At 40.9% G+C, this 20,343-nt stretch overlaps 1 protein-coding gene across 1 annotated transcript in view; it reads left to right on the top strand.

Annotated features, from left to right (window-relative positions):
* Positions 1–9,292: 9,292 nt before the first annotated feature.
* The window catches only part of LOC307043326 (secreted frizzled-related protein 1-like), a 42,622-nt gene continuing 31,571 nt past the window's right edge, over positions 9,293–20,343 (top strand). Inside the window, exon 1 of the mRNA XM_079687704.1 lies at positions 9,293–10,056. Coding sequence (XP_079543830.1) covers positions 9,549–10,056 — 508 coding nt within the window. The 5' untranslated portion in view covers positions 9,293–9,548. The remainder of the gene's footprint in view (positions 10,057–20,343) is intronic.

Genomic DNA, 20,343 nt, shown 5'->3' on the forward strand with positions numbered 1-20,343 from the left:
TAAAGATGTCTGGTGCCTTGCTCAAGGGCACTAAGGCAGGGCCCAGGAGGTGAACTGGGACCTCTCCAAGCATCACTCCATGTGTTAGGTCTGTTTGGGGACTTGAACCAGTAACCCTACGTTTGCTCCAGTCCCTACTGAGCCACTGCCGGAAGAGACAGATTCACCAATCGGTAAAAACAAGAGAGAAATAAAACCACATTATAAATACATTCAAATAATAAGAAAGTAAAAACTGATTACCCTCTCAGTAAAATCAATAAGGAAGTCAAAACGAATTCATTAAAAAAAAAACGGACAAATGAACTTCTCAGAAAAAGACAAAGATGTTAAAAATGTAGAATATGTCTTCATCCCACCTCCTCATCCAATCCAGATGTCAACATCACCGTCAGTCTCTTCTACATCAACATGTGTCCCCTCTTCCTCATGTCTCTTCTACATCAACATGTGTCCCCTCTTCTTCATGTCTCTTCTACATCAACATGTGTCCCCTCTTCTCCATGTCTCTTCTACATCAACATGTGTCCCCTCTTCTTCATGTCTCTTCTACATCAACATGTGTCCCCTCTTCTTCATGTCTCTTCTACATCAACATGTGTCCCCTCTTCTTCATGTCTCTTCTACATCAACATGTGTCTCCTCTTCTTCATGTCTCTTCTACATCAACATGTGTCCCCTCTTCTTCATGTCTCTTCTACATCAACATGTGTCCCCTCTTCTCCATGTCTCTTCTTCATCAACATGTGTCCCCTCTTCTTCATGTCTCTTCTACATCAACATGTGTCTCCTCTTCTTCATGTCTCTTCTACATCAACATGTGTCCCCTCTTCTTCATGTCTCTTCTACATCAACATGTGTCCCCTCTTCTTCATGTCTCTTCTACATCAACATGTGTCCCCTCTTCTTCATGTCTCCTCTACATCACCATGTGTCCACTCTTCTTCATGTCTCTTCTACATCACCATGTGTCCCCTCTTCTTCATGTCTCTTCTACATCAACATGTGTCCCCTCTTCTTCATGTCTCTTCTACATCAACATGTGTCCCCTCTTCTTCAAGTCTCCTCTACATCAACATGTGTCCCCTCTTCTCCATGTCTCTTCTACATCAACATGTGTCCCCTCTTCTCCATGTCTCTTCTACATCAACATGTGTCCCCTCTTCTTCATGTCTCTTCTACATCAACATGTGTCCCCTCTTCTTCATGTCTCTTCTACATCAACATGTGTACCCTCTTCTTCAAGTCTCCTCTACATCAACATGTGTCCCCTCTTCTCCATGTCTCTTCTACATCAACATGTGTCCCCTCTTCTCCATGTCTCTTCTACATCAACATGTGTCCCCTCTTCTTCATGTCTCTTCTACATCAACATGTGTCCCCTCTTCTTCATGTCTCTTCTACATCAACATGTGTACCCTCTTCTTCAAGTCTCCTCTACATCAACATGTGTCCCCTCTTCTCCATGTCTCTTCTACATCAACATGTGTCCCCTCTTCTTCATGTCTCTTCTACATCAACATGTGTCCCCTCTTCTTCATGTCTCTTCTACATCAACATGTGTCCCCTCTTCTTCATGTCTCTTCTACATCAACATGTGTCCCCTCTTCTTCATGTCTCTTCTACATCAACATGTGTCCCCTCTTCTCCATGTCTCTTCTACATCAACATGTGTCCCCTCTTCTCCATGTCTCTTCTACATCAACATGTGTCCCCTCTTCTTCATGTCTCTTCTACATCAACATGTGTCCCCTCTTCTTCATGTCTCTTCTACATCAACATGTGTACCCTCTTCTTCAAGTCTCCTCTACATCAACATGTGTCCCCTCTTCTCCATGTCTCTTCTACATCAACATGTGTCCCCTCTTCTTCATGTCTCTTCTACATCAACATGTGTCCCCTCTTCTTCATGTCTCTTCTACATCAACATGTGTCCCCTCTTCTTCATGTCTCTTCTACATCAACATGTGTCCCCTCTTCTTCATGTCTCTTCTACATCAACATGTGTCCCCTCTTCTTCATGTCTCTTCTACATCAACATGTGTCCCCTCTTCTTCATGTCTCTTCTACATCAACATGTGTCCCCTCTTCTTCATGTCTCTTCTACATCAACATGTGTCCCCTCTTCTTCATGTCTCTTCTACATCAACATGTGTCCCCTCTTCTTCATGTCTCTTCTACATCAACATGTGTCCCCTCTTCTCCATGTCTCTTCTACATCAACATGTGTCCCCTCTTCTTCATGTCTCTTCTACATCAACATGTGTCCCCTCTTCTTCATGTCTCTTCTACATCAACATGTGTCCCTTCTTCTTCATGTCTCTTCTACATCAACATGTGTCCCCTCTTCTCTTCTACATCAACATGTGTCCCCTCTGTGGAAAGAGACTCTGAAAGTTTCAGGAACAAAGATTCTCTCTCTTTTTGATCCATTTCTATAAAAACCTGTCTGAAAATGAGCTGATCAGATTTTGGCCACTTGATGATGTCATCACGATGTGTTGTTGTTGTGTAACCATTAGCCAATCAGCAACCAAGGTAACAGATTGGTACATTTCAGAATAATATATATATTTTATAATGATTGATCATGAAAGTGTTCTCGAAGCTGGTGACGGTGCAGCTAGTTTGAATGACATTAGCCGCGTTCACACCGGATTACTTTTCCCACTTTAGTTCCGATATAGTTCCGAAATGTCGCGTTCACACCAAAAAGAGCCGGAACTAAAATTAGTTCATGAGAACCTTTTTACCCCCTTTCCCGTCCCTGCTAGAGAGCAGGGACTCTCATGCGGCTCTCTTGTGAGAAAAGAGCTATATTTCTGATTGGCTGGGCGGATTGTTAACCACGCCCCGTAAAACTAAAAAAAAGTGTTGTGAAGCCACCATTTTATTATCCTCGCATTAGCATTATTAGCATTAGCATTAGCCCAGCGCAGAAACGCAGAGAGACTAATTTATGGCAACACAAAATAAAACATGGGAGCAGTGGAGATGAGGAGGTGTCGGCGTTCTGGCGATTTACTCGGAAGGCTTCAGTAGAAGCTGCTGGGAGTCCCAGCAGCTTCTACTGAAGCCTTCCTCAACTCCGGGGACTTCCGGCCGGGGACTCCGGGTGGCAGTATACGCCGTGAAGTTGTTTGCGGCCTGCCAATAAACCCAAAGCAGAATAAGAAGAAGTGACGTCAGCGGCTTCATTTGCCTAATCCACCACCAGGGACTTATTCCGGTGTGAACGCGATCTGTATTTAGTTCATCAGAACTAAAGAGTTCCGATGAACTAAATTCTCATGAACCTTTTTGGGAAAAGTACTGCGGTGTGAAAGCGCCTTTTGTATACTGCAGGGTAGCTTGTGGATTTACTCCAAGTGGAACTAAAGTCTGATTAAACACTTGATTATATTTCACATCATTCATCCAAGTAACTAAAGGGATCAAATACATGTAGTGGAGTAGAAGTACACAGTAGCATCACATGGAAATACTCCAGTATAGTACACGTACCTCTAAATTGTACTTAAGTCCAGTACTTGAGTAAATCTACTTAGTTACTTCCCACCTCTGATTACTGCTGTGAGTCAAGCTGCAGCCACACAGAGAGGAAACGGGTCGTATCCGCTACAGTTCTCTATCTTATAGACAGTTCGGCCACACGAGGCCGACAGCGAAATGCAGAAACGATAACGGGTCCCAAGGTGGGTAGATCTGGAGACGCAACGCTCTGGGGGGCCAAACGGCTCCGTGATTACACGATCATTTCCTGATAACGAAAATACTGACGGGCTGTCAAGAGGGGGAGGAAAAGAGAGACTCTGTATATTATTATTATATAGAGTCATAATTCATTTGTTTTAAAGCTCAATAAATAACAAAGAAGACCTCTTACCGGCACTTTTCTAATTTTGTCCGGAAGATTTCAGCTTTAACGGACATGTTGACCGGCGAAAACCAATTCTAACTGAAACAATGCCGCACGGGTCCCCTCGTCTCTTGGAAGAGGCGGAGAGGTGGGTGTTTTACAGCAGGAGCACACGCTTGTCCCGGGGAGGGAGAAAAAGAGCCAGAGCGTCCACAGCGGAGAATAAACAGAAGGGCAACCATGGCAACCATGCATGCTCGTGAAGTCTTCTTCGCTGCTTGTGGTGTATTTTGTGGCGGATTGTTTTTGATATGGAATTGGCTTCGTTTTCGTTACCTTCTCCGTGTGGCTAGGCTCTCAGACTTCTCTTCACTAATTGACTCCAGTTTATCTAACATCACAAACAGAGACCCCTCAGGACTCTTTCTGTTCATTAGAAATGTAAACAGAGTATTTAAAGTACTTCAGGATTAGCATTAGCATGGCTTTTCTAAGCACATATCACCACTTTAGCACATGCAAATACACATATAGTCCTAGTGAGGATACAAATCCTATATACAGATCAATTACCTGATAGTTAACACTCGTTATTTATCTAATATATCATATGCCATTTACATCTAGACTCTTCTTGCACTATTTCTATTGTACTTGTATTTACTTGCACATCTCAAAACATTCTCTTGCACTAGTTTATCAATGTGTGTGTGTGTGTGTGTGTGTGTGTGTGTGTGGGTGTGGGTGTGTGTGTGTGTGTGTGTGTGTGTGTGTGTGTGTGTGTGTTTGTGTGTGTGTGTGTGTGTGTGTGTGGTCTCCTGCAGAGTTTAACACACTGTGTAATTAAGCTCTCTCTGACTGACAGCGCGGTGCCAAAAGGCGCAATCTGCTCTTGTTTCCAAGCAGGGTTCTGAATAAAAGCTGAAGTCCCCGGCTCCAGCAGTTATCACCAGGCAGAAATGAAGGTTAACATAAAAACAAAACACAGACGTGTGTAAACGTGTATGTTTTATTGCACTCTGCACACATGGTGCCATCTGTCAGCGTCCGTTTAGAGCAGGGGGGTCAAACTCAAGGCCCGTGGACCAAATCCGGCCTGTGACTTCATTTCATGCGGCCCCACAAGAGCTTGCAAAGAATAGTTTATTATACTATTATATACAGAAGCACGTTGCCCATAAACTACATGTCCCATAATGCATCTCAAATCTTACTTTTTTTCCAGAATTTTGCTTTTTTAAAATCATTTTGTGACATGCGCACTGAAGAGACTTCTGCTTTCAGTAGTTATTCATGAAGTTATTACCCTATCCGATAATAATCCAATGCAGAGGCAATCATGTATAAGAGATATACTTTAAGACGGTACTTTATTGATCCCAATTTGTTTTGTTTTTTTACAGCATAAAAGACAAGGCATTTTACAATAAAAACAAAACTAGAAAAAAACAAGAAAAATAGAAAATATACATGTTGGATTTGACAAGATATTATATATACAAATATACATATACATAAATATATGACATAAGGAATATTAATATTGAACTGCTGATGTTCAGTTGTATATCAGCATGTAGTGTCTCTACTTTAAAGAGTCCTCTCCTGCTGATGTTCAGGTGTATATCAGTATGTAGTGTCTCTACTTTAAAGAGTCCTCTCCTGCTGATGTTCAGGTGTATATCAGTGTGTAGTGTCTCTACTTTAAAGAGTCCTCTCCTGCTGATGTTCAGGTGTATATCAGTATGTAGTGTCTCTACTTTAAAGAGTCCTCTCCTGCTGATGTTCAGGTGTATATCAGTATGTAGTGTCTCTACTTTAAAGAGTCCTCTCCTGCTGATGTTCAGTTGTATATCAGCATGTAGTGTCTCTACTTTAAAGAGTCCTCTCCTGCTGATGTTCAGTTGTATATCAGTATGTAGTGTCTCTACTTTAAAGAGTCCTCTCCTGCTGATGTTCAGGTGTATATCAGTATGTAGTGTCTCTACTTTAAAGAGTCCTCTCCTGCTGATGTTCGGGTGTATATCAGTATAGGTAGTGTCTCTACTTTAAAGAGTCCTCTCCTGCTGATGTTCAGGTGTATATCAGTATGTAGTGTCTCTACTTTAAAGAGTTCTCTCCTGCTGATGTTCAGGTGTATATCAGTATGTAGTGTCTCTACTTTAAAGAGTCCTCTCCTGCTGATGTTCAGGTGTATATCAGTATGTAGTGTCTCTACTTTAAAGAGTCCTCTCCTGCTGATGTTCAGGTGTATATCAGTATGTAGTGTCTCTACTTTAAAGAGTCCTCTCCTGCTGATGTTCAGGTGTATATCAGTATGTAGTGTCTCTACTTTAAAGAGTCCTCTCCTGCTGATGTTCAGGTGTATATCAGTATGTAGTGTCTCTACTTTAAAGAGTCCTCTCCTGCTGATGTTCAGGTGTATATCAGTATGTAGTGTCTCTACTTTAAAGAGTCCTCTCCTGCTGATGTTCAGGTGTATATCAGTATGTAGTGTCTCTACTTTAAAGAGTCCTCTCCTGCTGATGTTCAGGTTTGTAAAGCACGTTGAATTGCCTCGTGTTGAAAGGTGCTGTATAAATAAACTTGCCTTGCATCAGATTACCCCCCCCCCCCCCCCCCCCCCGACTGCATCCACACTTTTTAAAGTAAATGAGGTGTTGATTCTGCCGCTCTGCAGGAACTCCGAGCGACACAATGGGATGCAAATTGTTCCAAATTTAAATAGTGGAGTTCACACCTGAGGGCAGTCAGGGGGAGATGGACCCTCTAATTGACTTCAGAGTAATGAGGTCTGATAAAGAAACACTTTAGTTCGGAGCTATCTGTTTACTGTCAGGGAAAACTTTATTAGCACGCCGTTAATGTCAGAACAAATAGTCCCTTTAATTTGATTTACAGGGACTCTTAAGAGGTTTCATCCCACAGGCCATGAGACTATTAAACACAGGAACTTTTTAAAGAACATTCATAAACATTCATCTATTTTCTAATTATTCATGTGACACATCATATTCTCTTTACCTGTACACAGACTCTTCTTGCACTGCTGTATCTGTTCTATGTCCTTTATGTATTCATGCTGCTCTGCTGGAGCACTAGCTGCTGAGCACAACACTATAAAGCTTTCAATCTTGAATGAATGTCCTTTCTGTGTTCACTTGCAACTCCAGTTAGGATGAGTTTTGTGCTTCTCATTAGACCAAGTTCTCTAAAATGTAAGTGTCATGCAATCTTTCAAAAACAGAAGCTGTAAAAAAAGATGTCACCCTTTGGAAGGATTCCCAAAAAGCTCCAGAAAAACACACTTTTCACTCTTTGCTTCTGTCTTTTCGAATGACAGGCAGAAGTGAGACATATCATGTTGTTTACTTTCACTTTGTATATATTGAAGTTACTTTAGATGGTGGACAGTGTTTAGTCTGCACCGGGTAACCAAAATGCAGATTTTCCCCTTCAAAATGTTCAAGTGCTGCCAGAAAACAATATTTCTGTTCTTCCAGAAATCTGAGTATCAAGCAGAGCGGCAGACGGCCGAGACAGCTTTGTTTTTACGGAGCTCCGACTTCACGTTGTTGTTTACGAAACATCTTGAAGGCTTCTCATTTCTCTAATTCCCTATCCTCGTGTCTTATTAGTCCCGCCCACAGGAGATGCGAGCGGAGGAGTCGAGAGAAATGAGAAACCTTCCTTGTATACGTCAACATACGTCATGTTGTTGTTGATACACTGCAACAATCTTGCCCGGTATATTTGTGTAATTATGTTAGTAAAAACACTTTTGTCTCCTTCTGTTTAACATCTAATCTCTACAAGAAGTAGACCGTTCTCTCGTTTCCTAAGCTGCTTCTTTCGTCTGATGTTTCTTCACTTATTGGTATTTGTTCCAAGTTGTTGTCTGCAGTGAATTTGACATTAGTAAAAAAAAGCAGAGTTTGTTTGCAGGGGATCTTTCAATACCCTCTCTGTTTCTCCTGCAGCGAGATTTATAAACCACTGGAATAAAAGCAAGTATGTGCATCTCATTAGACTCTGAAGAATAAATATCATGCAACCTTTAAAAAACTGAGGCTATTAAAGAAAGAAACATCTCTGCAAGAAGAAGAAGAAGAAGACCTTTCTCTCGCTGCTTCTTCATTCCTGATCTGACACAGACAGCAGAGAAATATAATTAGTCTACACGTCAAAGTTATTGCATGTGAAACAAAAGCATGCTTGTGTTGCACGAGGGAGCACGCATCAATCACAACATGCAAACATATGTTTTATCTCATTAAATATGTAGCTTGTTATTGAAATGAGTGGCTTTACAGATTCTGTTAAACATATAGAAATATAATAAGCGACGGCCCTCTGCCCTCTCCAGCTGAACTGTTCCTCTGGAGACAGTTCAAACATAACAAACGGTTGTATTTGTTGTTTATTTCTCGTGCTCGCATAAATAAAAGCAGCCCCTTTTGCTGCTTGGACCAAATTAAATCACAACATCATCCAAAGGTTTATTAAAGCCAGGGTCACAGAGATGGAAAAGACACGTTTTCTTTTAAGGAAAATCGTACATTTACAAGGAAACAACGTATTCTCTAGAAAACAAAGTTGAATATTCCTGAGATTAAAACCTCACACATTTACCGAAAAAAAAGTTTGAAAGTATTTTTTTTTGCTTTTCTCCGCAAGTTTGGATGATCCTTTGCTCTTAACGCTGAGCCTCTCTCTCTGTGTGTATTGTATTTTAGGAATACCTCATCATACATTAATTACATTTGCATCAATTTCCTGAATGGAACTTCCAGAGGACTCATGATGTGTCCTGTGGGAACTTTCATTAAAAAAATTAATAAATGCAAAATACATTTTAACTCAGTTTAACTTCCATAACACTCCTCCAGCGCCAGTGTGTGTGTTTATGAGTGCTAATGTATTATTATGTGTTTTGTTTTGACAAAGGAAGTGCACGCTGGGGAGTGAAAGGGGGGTGTGTGTGTGTGTGTGTGTGTGTGTGTGTGTGTGTGTGTGTGTGTGTGTGTGTGTGTGTGTGTGTGCGTGTGTGTGTGTGTGTGTGTGTGGGGGGGGGGGGGTCTCCTGCAGAGTTTAACACACTGTGTAATTAAGCTCTCTCTGACTGACAGCGCGGTGCCAAAAGGCGCAAGACGCGTTCCCATTGGCCGGAGCGCGCTTTACAATCTGCTCTTGTTTCCAAGCACAGGCAGAGCACACACACACACACACACACACACACACACACACACACACACACACACACACACACACACACACACACACACACACACACACACACACACACACACACACACACACACACACACACACACACACACACACACACACACACACACACACACACACACACACACACACACACACACACACACACACACACACACACACACACACACCCCGACACACACACTCTCAGAGGATCTACTTCACCCTCCTCTCAGAGCCGGAGCAGTCAGACGCGCAGCAGCAGCGGAAGGAGCCGGTGGACTTTACGCAGAGCAGAAAAACACACTTTTTTCCTCCATGAAGTTTTGACTCTTTTTTCTCTGAGTTGATTTATTCCCTCGTGCTTCAGACTGACTTTCCGCATAGCAGGACACCCAGCATTTGTTTCTCCTTTTTCTTCTTTCCTGCGCTGATTCCTCCCTTCAGTGTCCTCTCTGAAGCCATGACGTCGCGCTGCAGGATGGAGCGGCTCGCGCTCACCCTGGTTCTCCTGTCGGTCTCGTGCAGCGCGTCAGAGTACGAGTACCTCTCCTGGAAGTCTGACGCGTACTCGCGCGGCTACGGGAAGGCCCCGCAGTGCGTGGACATCCCGCAGGACCTGCGGCTGTGCCACGCGGTGGGCTACGATCAGATGCTGCTGCCCAATCTGCTGGAGCACGAGACCATGGCAGAGGTGAAGCAGCAGGCGAGCAGCTGGGTGCCGCTCGTGCACAAGAGCTGCCACCCGGGCACACAGGTGTTCCTGTGCTCGCTGTTCGCGCCCGTGTGCCTCGAGCGCCCCATCTTCCCGTGCCGCTGGCTGTGCGAGGCGGTGCGCGATGGCTGCACCCCCATCATGGAGTCTTTTGGGTTCCCGTGGCCCGAGATGCTCGCGTGCGACAAGTTCCCGCAGGACGACGTGTGCATCGCGATGACGCAGCCCAACGCGACCGAGAGCCCAAACCCCACAGGTAACATTAACTTTATTAACCCCACAGGTAACATTTGCGTAACGGTTGACAGGTGTGGAAGAAGTACTCGGATACTTGACTTAAGTAAAAGTAGAAATACTGCAGTCTTGAAATACTTTCAAATAGCAAAGAGCATTTCGATGTTGTCAAAACAACAAACATGTATCCTAGGGGTTAGGGTTATTAAGAGAGTCTAAACAAAACAAAAAAAGTGGCGACAGATAACCCACAAGTACCAAATATTACTTAAAAAGCAGATATTAAAGATATAAGTACAAATTACACCATTTACAAAATACACATCCAGTACCAGTATTTAAAAGTATTAGTAATAGTTATAAATTAGCAGCAGAGTGCTGGTATTAAAGTGTCCTGCTTTGTCCTCATTTGTCCCACACATTGAGAAGATGTCCTGTATTTGATTGACAGTCACTCGTTTAAAATGTATCTTTTATCCAATGGCTGTTTGGAAAGAGGGTTATCTCCATTAGCTGTTTCAGATGTCAACAAAGAAATGTATTTATATTACATTTATCTGAGCTAAGGACGAAAAGAGCTGATATATTCACCTCAAACAGGCCATTGTTATTGCTGGTGCATAAAAGTCACTTTTTTAAACTATATATAGCATTAAAGGTGAATACACACTGATTGAACTCTAAAATATATCATGTGTCAGTTGTTTGTTGGAGAAAAAATCCATTCGAACCAAATATATTGAAGTCCACTTGTTTGTGGAATCGAATCAGCCGATTTTCAAACCTTATGGATAAACTAACTCTTATCATGTCTCACACAAGCTACTCTCTGTCACGGAGGAACACTGAGACCTCCATGTCGTTATTGTTCTGTTACGAGTTATTCAGATATTAAAGTATAAATGCTCATCTCATCACATTTGAAAGCAATGAAATGTTGACTTTCATTGAATGTATTGAATCCGCACGTTTAACATAACTGTATTAGGTTATAGTTGGAAGCATTAATGTTAAGTTGAACCTGATATTTGATGTGAAATACAGTTATTTATGATCAGCTTTTCAGTGTGTACTCCATAAGAGAAGGAGAGGAGTGTGCAGAGGAACAGGACATATCTATAAGGTAGAGGTGGAAGAAGTACACAGTAAAAGCAGAGACATAGTAGAATTGAAATACTCTATTGCAAGTAAAAGTCCTAAGGAGTATTTCAGTGTTGTAATATATCAGATTTGTGCCGATTTAATGTACTTAATGCATAGTTCTGTTTTTTTTATGAGTACTTTACTGAGAAGAGACATGAGGGTGCAAAGGGCTTTGGATGAGTTGAATATATATCTTTTTTAAATACCTCGATATTGTTGCCAGATGTGGAAGAAGTACTCAGATACTTAAGTAAAAGTGGAAATACGATGGTCTTAAAGTACTACTCAAGGAGCATGTCGATGTTGTGATACGTCAACACTTCCTGGTTTGATGAATGTGTGCAAAGGACTCGGCAATATGGAAGAAATGATCAAATATTTCTGATCAAATACCTCGAAACTAAAAGTACTCATTACGCAGAACGGGTTTTCCCCAAGTAGTAAAGTATAAAGTCACTTTAAGTGTTAATTAAATGTATAAAAGTGAGATATTTGCCTACAAAATGTACTGGATAGAAGTATATCCGAGTAGTAGTATGTCTTTACTGCAGTACTTGAGTACATTTGGTGCATTTCACCACATTTCTGATCAATAATCAGCAGTTATGTGGATTTCATGGCTGGAATACAGTCTCATATCAAATTGATCAAACCTGATTACTGCCAAGAGAACTCAGCATGCCGTCTATTTATGGATTCATATTTTATTAAGATGCACTTTTAACCACTTGTGGACTTCTGGAGGTGTGATGCCTGGCTCAAAAGCACATTATCTGTTTTTCGATGAAGGCGGGCCACTTCGCTTTTGTCCGTAAACAAAGAGTGGATCTGCAGAAACACATTAAAACGTCTGCTCTGGCCCGAAAAGTAGTCAAATTTAAATATTTAATGTCTAAGTCTAAAACAGAGGAAAGCACCAGATTCTCACATTTAATTCACACGGAAACAGCAAATATGTATTTATTTAATATTCTTAAACGTTTGTTTTGCAATCAGAACAGTATGTGCATTTTACATCACAGTCCTTTTTAAAATCCAACATCATATCCTTGTCTTTTTTGGCAAAATGAAAACCTTTCCAAACAGCTAAACTTTTGATTAGAAGTCTGTCGTGTTTCTGAGAATAGATGCAGTACAACTAAAGAGTATATATATTTTCTTACCTAAATGTTATTTTCCTGTCCGTCTAAATGCAGATTCAACGCCTTCTCCACATGAGTGGAAAGGTGGATAAAGAAGTGTTATTTAAATATAGTATATGCTTTTAAACTTCTTAAACTGAGAGACGCTTAATCTGTTGCTGTAGAATCTGGAAACAGAGAACATTGAGCATTTGTTGCTTGAAAATAGTTTGAAAAAAAGATTGCAGCCATTTGGGACTCCTTTCTAAACCTGGCATTAAGCAGAGACAGAGGGAAGACAAACAGCTCTGGCGCGTTAGAGTCGACACCTGTGCAGCAAATGATCCTGAGAATGTTGTTTCAGGGAGGAAGGTGTTTGCTGATGCTAATCCCCACGAGAAGAAAGCAAACACAACCTTTTGGGGGAAATCAGCTGAACGGAGGATTTCAACTCATTCAAACCCCCCTCTGTAGTGGCTCTACTTTAAAGAGTCCTCTCCTGCTGATGTTCAGGTGTATATCAGTATGTAGTGTCTCTACTTTAAAGAGTCCTCTCCTGCTGATGTTCAGGTGTATATCAGTCTGTAGTGGCTCTACTTTAAAGAGTCCTCTCCTGCTCATGTTCAGGTGTATATCAGTATGTAGTGTCTCTACTTTAAAGAGTCCTCTCCTGCTGATGTTCAGGTGTATATCAGTATGTAGTGTCCCTACTTTAAAGAGTCCTCTCCTGCTGATGTTCAGGTGTATATCAGTATTTAGTGTCTCTACTTTAAAGAGTCCTCTCCTGCTGATGTTCAGGTGTATATCAGTATGTAGTGTCTCTACTTTAAAGAGTCCTCTCCTGCTGATGTTCAGGTGTATATCAGTATGTAGTGTCTCTACTTTAAAGAGTCCTCTCCTGCTGATGTTCAGGTGTATATCAGTATGTAGTGTCTCTACTTTAAAGAGTCCTCTCCTGCTGATGTTCAGGTGTATATCAGTATGTAGTGTCTCTACTTTAAAGAGTCCTCTCCTGCTAATGTTCAGGTGTATATCAGTATGTAGTGTCTCTACTTTAAAGAGTCCTCTCCTGCTGATGTTCGGTTGTATATCAGTATGTAGTGTCTCTACTTTAAAGAGTCCTCTCCTGCTGATGTTCAGGTGTATATCAGCATGTAGTGTCTCTACTTTAAAGAGTCCTCTCCTGCTGATGTTCAGGTGTATATCAGTATGTAGTGTCTCTACTTTAAAGAGTCCTCTCCTGCTGATGTTCAGGTGTATATCAGTATGTAGTGTCTCTACTTTAAAGAGTCCTCTCCTGATGATGTTCAGGTGTATATCAGTATGTAGTGTCTCTACTTTAAAGAGTCCTCTCCTGCTGATGTTCAGTTGTATATCAGTATGTAGTGTCTCTACTTTAAAGAGTCCTCTCCTGCTGATATTCAGGTGTATATCAGTATGTAGTGTCTCTACTTTAAAGAGTCCTCTCCTGCTGATGTTCACGTGTATATCAGTATGTAGTGTCTCTACTTTAAAGAGTCCTCTCCTGCTGATGTTCAGGTGTATATCAGTATGTAGTGTCTCTACTTTAAAGAGTCCTCTCCTGCTGATGTTCAGGTGTATATCAGTATGTAGTGTTTCTACTTTAAAGAGTCCTCTCCTGCTGATGTTCAGGTGTATATCAGTATGTCTCTACTTTAAAGAGTCCTCTCCTGCTGATGTTCAGGTGTATATCAGTATGTCTCTACTTTAAAGAGTCCTCTCCTGCTGATGTTCAGGTGTATATCAGTATGTCTCTACTTTAAAGAGTCCTCTCCTGTTGATGTTCAGGTGTATATCAGTATGTCTCTACTTTAAAGAGTCCTCTCCTGCTGATGTTCAGGTGTATATCAGTATGTAGTGTCTCTACTTTAAAGAGTCCTCTCCTGCTGATGTTCAGGTGTATATCAGTATGTAGTGTCTCTACTTTAAAGAGTCCTCTCCTGCTGATGTTCAGGTGTATATCAGTATGTAGTGTCTCTACTTTAAAGAGTCCTCTCCTGCTGATATTCAGGTGTGTATCAGTATGTAGTGTCTCTACTTTAAAAAGTCCTCTCCTGCTGATATTCAGGTGTGTATCAGTATGTAGTGTCTCTACTTTAAAGAGTCCTCTCCTTCTGATGTTCAGGTGTATATCAGTATGTAGTGTCTCTACTTTAAAGAGTCCTCTCCTTCTGATGTTCAGGTGTATATCAGTATGTAGTGTCTCTAATTTAAAAAGTCCTCTCCTGCTGATATTCAGGTGTGTATCAGTATGTAGTGTCTCTACTTTAAAGAGTCCTCTGCTGCTGATGTTCAGGTTTATATCAGTATGTAGTGTCTCTACTTTAAAGAGTCCTCTCCTGCTGAGGTTCAGGTGTATATCAGTATGTAGTGTCTCTACTTTAAAGAGTCCTCTCCTGCTGATATTCAGGTGTGTATCAGTATGTAGTGTCTCTACTTTAAAGAGTCCTCTCCTTCTGATGTTCAGGTGTATATCAGTATGTAGTGTCTCTACTTTAAAGAGTCCTCTCCTTCTGATGTTCAGGTGTATATCAGTATGTAGTGTCTCTAATTTAAAAAGTCCTCTCCTGCTGATATTCAGGTGTGTATCAGTATGTAGTGTCTCTACTTTAAAGAGTCCTCTGCTGCTGATGTTCAGGTTTATATCAGTATGTAGTGTCTCTACTTTAAAGAGTCCTCTCCTGCTGAGGTTCAGGTGTATATCAGTATGTAGTGTCTCTACTTTAAAGAGTCCTCTCCTGCTGATGTTCAGGTGTATATCAGTCTGTAGTGGCTCTACTTTAAAGAGTCCTCTCCTGCTCATGTTCAGGTGTATATCAGTATGTAGTGTCTCTACTTTAAAGAGTCCTCTCCTGCTGATGTTCAGGTGTATATCAGTCTGTAGTGGCTCTACTTTAAAGAGTCCTCTCCTGCTCATGTTCAGGTGTATATCAGTATGTAGTGTCTCTACTTTAAAGAGTCCTCTCCTGCTGATGTTCAGGTGTATATCAGTATGTAGTGTCCCTACTTTAAAGAGTCCTCTCCTGCTGATGTTCAGGTGTATATCAGTATTTAGTGTCTCTACTTTAAAGAGTCCTCTCCTGCTGATGTTCAGGTGTATATCAGTATGTAGTGTCTCTACTTTAAAGAGTCCTCTCCTGCTGATGTTCAGGTGTATATCAGTATGTAGTGTCTCTACTTTAAAGAGTCCTCTCCTGCTGATGTTCAGGTGTATATCAGTATGTAGTGTCTCTACTTTAAAGAGTCCTCTCCTGCTGATGTTCAGGTGTATATCAGTATGTAGTGTCTCTACTTTAAAGAGTCCTCTCCTGCTAATGTTCAGGTGTATATCAGTATGTAGTGTCTCTACTTTAAAGAGTCCTCTCCTGCTGATGTTCAGTTGTATATCAGTATGTAGTGTCTCTACTTTAAAGAGTCCTCTCCTGCTGATGTTCAGGTGTATATCAGCATGTAGTGTCTCTACTTTAAAGAGTCCTCTCCTGCTGATGTTCAGGTGTATATCAGTATGTAGTGTCTCTACTTTAAAGAGTCCTCTCCTGCTGATGTTCAGGTGTATATCAGTATGTAGTGTCTCTACTTTAAAGAGTCCTCTCCTGATGATGTTCAGGTGTATATCAGTATGTAGTGTCTCTACTTTAAAGAGTCCTCTCCTGCTGATGTTCAGTTGTATATCAGTATGTAGTGTCTCTACTTTAAAGAGTCCTCTCCTGCTGATGTTCAGGTGTATATCAGTATGTAGTGTCTCTACTTTAAAGAGTCCTCTCCTGCTGATATTCAGGTGTATATCAGTATGTAGTGTCTCTACTTTAAAGAGTCCTCTCCTGCTGATGTTCACGTGTATATCAGTATGTAGTGTCTCTACTTTAAAGAGTCCTCTCCTGCTGATGTTCAGGTGTATATCAGTATGTAGTGTCTCTACTTTAAAGAGTCCTCTCCTGCTGATGTTCAGGTGTATATCAGTATGTAGTGTTTCTACTTTAAAGAGTCCTCTCCTGCTTATTTTCAGGTGTATATCAGTATGTCTCTACTTTAAAGAGTCCTCTCCTGCTGATGTTCAGGTGTATATCAGTATGTCTCTACTTTAAAGAGTCCTCTTCTGCTGATGTTCAGGTGTATATCAGTATGTCTCTACTTTAAAGAGTCCTCTCCTGTTGATGTTCAGGTGTATATCAGTATGTCTCTACTTTAAAGAGTCCTCTCCTGCTGATGTTCAGGTGTATATCAGTATGTAGTGTCTCTACTTTAAAGAGTCCTCTCCTGCTGATGTTCAGGTGTATATCAGTATGTAGTGTCTCTACTTTAAAGAGTCCTTTCCTGCTGATGTTCAGGTGTATATCAGTATGTAGTGTCTCTACTTTAAAGAGTCCTCTCCTGCTGATATTCAGGTGTGTATCAGTATGTAGTGTCTCTACTTTAAAAAGTCCTCTCCTGCTGATGTTCAGGTGTATATCAGTATGTAGTGTCTCTACTTTAAAGAGTCCTCTCCTGCTGATGTTCAGGTGTATATCAGTATGTAGTGTCTCTACTTTAAAGAGTCCTTTCCTGCTGATGTTCAGGTGTATATCAGTATGTAGTGTCTCTACTTTAAAGAGTCCTCTCCTGCTGATATTCAGGTGTGTATCAGTATGTAGTGTCTCTACTTTAAAAAGTCCTCTCCTGCTGATATTCAGGTGTGTATCAGTATGTAGTGTCTCTACTTTAAAGAGTCCTCTCCTGCTGATGTTCAGGTGTATATCAGTATGTAGTGTCCCTACTTTAAAGAATCCTCTCCTGCTGATGTTCAGGTGTATATCAGTATTTAGTGTCTCTACTTTAAAGAGTCCTCTCCTGCTGATGTTCAGGTGTATATCAGTATGTAGTGTCTCTACTTTAAAGAGTCCTCTCCTGCTGATGTTCAGGTGTATATCAGTATGTAGTGTCTCTACTTTAAAGAGTCCTCTCCTGCTGATGTTCAGGTGTATATCAGTATGTAGTGTCTCTACTTTAAAGAGTCCTCTCCTGCTGATGTTCAGGTGTATATCAGTATGTAGTGTCTCTACTTTAAAGAGTCCTCTCCTGCTAATGTTCAGGTGTATATCAGTATGTAGTGTCTCTACTTTAAAGAGTCCTCTCCTGCTGATGTTCAGTTGTATATCAGTATGTAGTGTCTCTACTTTAAAGAGTCCTCTCCTGCTGATGTTCAGGTGTATATCAGCATGTAGTGTCTCTACTTTAAAGAGTCCTCTCCTGCTGATGTTCAGGTGTATATCAGTATGTAGTGTCTCTACTTTAAAGAGTCCTCTCCTGCTGATGTTCAGGTGTATATCAGTATGTAGTGTCTCTACTTTAAAGAGTCCTCTCCTGATGATGTTCAGGTGTATATCAGTATGTAGTGTCTCTACTTTAAAGAGTCCTCTCCTGCTGATGTTCAGTTGTATATCAGTATGTAGTGTCTCTACTTTAAAGAGTCCTCTCCTGCTGATGTTCAGGTGTATATCAGTATGTAGTGTCTCTACTTTAAAGAGTCCTCTCCTGCTGATATTCAGGTGTATATCAGTATGTAGTGTCTCTACTTTAAAGAGTCCTCTCCTGCTGATGTTCACGTGTATATCAGTATGTAGTGTCTCTACTTTAAAGAGTCCTCTCCTGCTGATGTTCAGGTGTATATCAGTATGTAGTGTCTCTACTTTAAAGAGTCCTCTCCTGCTGATGTTCAGGTGTATATCAGTATGTAGTGTTTCTACTTTAAAGAGTCCTCTCCTGCTTATTTTCAGGTGTATATCAGTATGTAGTGTCTCTACTTTAAAGAGTCCTCTCCTGCTGATGTTCAGGTGTATATCAGTATGTCTCTACTTTAAAGAGTCCTCTCCTGCTGATGTTCAGGTGTATATCAGTATGTCTCTACTTTAAAGAGTCCTCTCCTGTTGATGTTCAGGTGTATATCAGTATGTCTCTACTTTAAAGAGTCCTCTCCTGCTGATGTTCAGGTGTATATCAGTATGTAGTGTCTCTACTTTAAAGAGTCCTCTCCTGCTGATGTTCAGGTGTATATCAGTATGTAGTGTCTCTACTTTAAAGAGTCCTTTCCTGCTGATGTTCAGGTGTATATCAGTATGTAGTGTCTCTACTTTAAAGAGTCCTCTCCTGCTGATATTCAGGTGTGTATCAGTATGTAGTGTCTCTACTTTAAAAAGTCCTCTCCTGCTGATATTCAGGTGTGTATCAGTATGTAGTGTCTCTACTTTAAAGAGTCCTCTCCTTCTGATGTTCAGGTGTATATCAGTATGTAGTGTCTCTACTTTAAAGAGTCCTCTCCTTCTGATGTTCAGGTGTATATCAGTATGTAGTGTCTCTAATTTAAAAAGTCCTCTCCTGCTGATATTCAGTTGTGTATCAGTATGTAGTGTCTCTACTTTAAAGAGTCCTCTGCTGCTGATGTTCAGGTTTATATCAGTATGTAGTGTCTCTACTTTAAAGAGTCCTCTCCTGCTGAGGTTCAGGTGTATATCAGTATGAAGTGTCTCTACTTTAAAGAGTCCTCTCCTGCTGATGTTCAGGTGTATATCAGTATGTCTCTACTTTAAAGAGTCCTCTTCTGCTGATGTTCAGGTGTATATCAGTATGTCTCTACTTTAAAGAGTCCTCTCCTGCTGATGTTCAGGTGTATATCAGTATGTCTCTACTTTAAAGAGTCCTCTCCTGCTGATGTTCAGGTGTATATCAGTATGTCTCTACTTTAAAGAGTCCTCTCCTGCTGATGTTCAGGTGTATATCAGTATGTAGTGTCTCTACTTTAAAGAGTCCTCTCCTGCTGATGTTCAGGTGTATATCAGTATGTAGTGTCTCTACTTTAAAGAGTCCTCTCCTGCTGATGTTCAGGTGTATATCAGTATGTAGTATCTCTACTTTAAAGAGTCCTCTCCTGCTGATATTCAGGTGTGTATCAGTATGTAGTGTCTCTACTTTAAAAAGTCCTCTCCTGCTGATATTCAGGTGTGTATCAGTATGTAGTGTCTCTACTTTAAAGAGTCCTCTCCTTCTGATGTTCAGGTGTATATCAGTATGTAGTGTCTCTAATTTAAAAAGTCCTCTCCTGCTGATATTCAGGTGTGTATCAGTATGTAGTGTCTCTACTTTAAAGAGTCCTCTCCTGCTGATGTTCAGGTGTATATCAGTATGTAGTGTCTCTACTTTAAAGAGTCCTCTCCTGCTGATGTGCAGGTGTATATCAGTATGTTTCTACTTTAAAGAGTCCTCTCCTGCTGATGTTCAGGTGTATATCAGTATGTCTCTACTTTAAAGAGTCCTCTCCTGCTGATGTTCAGGTGTATATCAGTATGTCTCTACTTTAAAGAGTCCTCTCCTGCTGATGTTCAGGTGTATATCAGTATGTAGTGTCTCTACTTTAAAGAGTCCTCTCCTGCTGATGTTCAGGTGTATATCAGTATGTAGTATCTCTACTTTAAAGAGTCCTCTCCTGCTGATATTCAGGTGTGTATCAGTATGTAGTGTCTCTACTTTAAAAAGTCCTCTCCTGCTGATATTCAGGTGTGTATCAGTATGTAGTGTCTCTACTTTAAAGAGTCCTCTCCTTCTGATGTTCAGGTGTATATCAGTATGTAGTGTCTCTAATTTAAAAAGTCCTCTCCTGCTGATATTCAGGTGTGTATCAGTATGTAGTGTCTCTACTTTAAAAAGTCCTCTCCTGCTGATATTCAGGTGTGTATCAGTATGTAGTGTCTCTACTTTAAAGAGTCCTCTCCTTCTGATGTTCAGGTGTATATCAGTATGTAGTGTCTCTAATTTAAAGAGTCCTCTCCTGCTGATGTTCAGGTGTATATCAGTATGTAGTGTCTCTACTTTAAAGAGTCCTCTCCTGCTGATGTTCAGGTGTATATCAGTATGTAGTGTCTCTACTTTAAAGAGTCCTCTCCTGCTGATGTGCAGGTGTATATCAGTATGTTTCTACTTTAAAGAGTCCTCTCTTGCTGATCTTAAGTTGTTTTGTCCCTAAATCTCCGTATGAACTCCAGTTGCTTTCGACT

Source organism: Notothenia rossii (genome assembly GCF_949606895.1).
Source record: "Notothenia rossii genome assembly, chromosome: 6".
In the NCBI taxonomy this organism is placed as follows: Eukaryota; Metazoa; Chordata; class Actinopteri; order Perciformes; family Nototheniidae; genus Notothenia; species Notothenia rossii.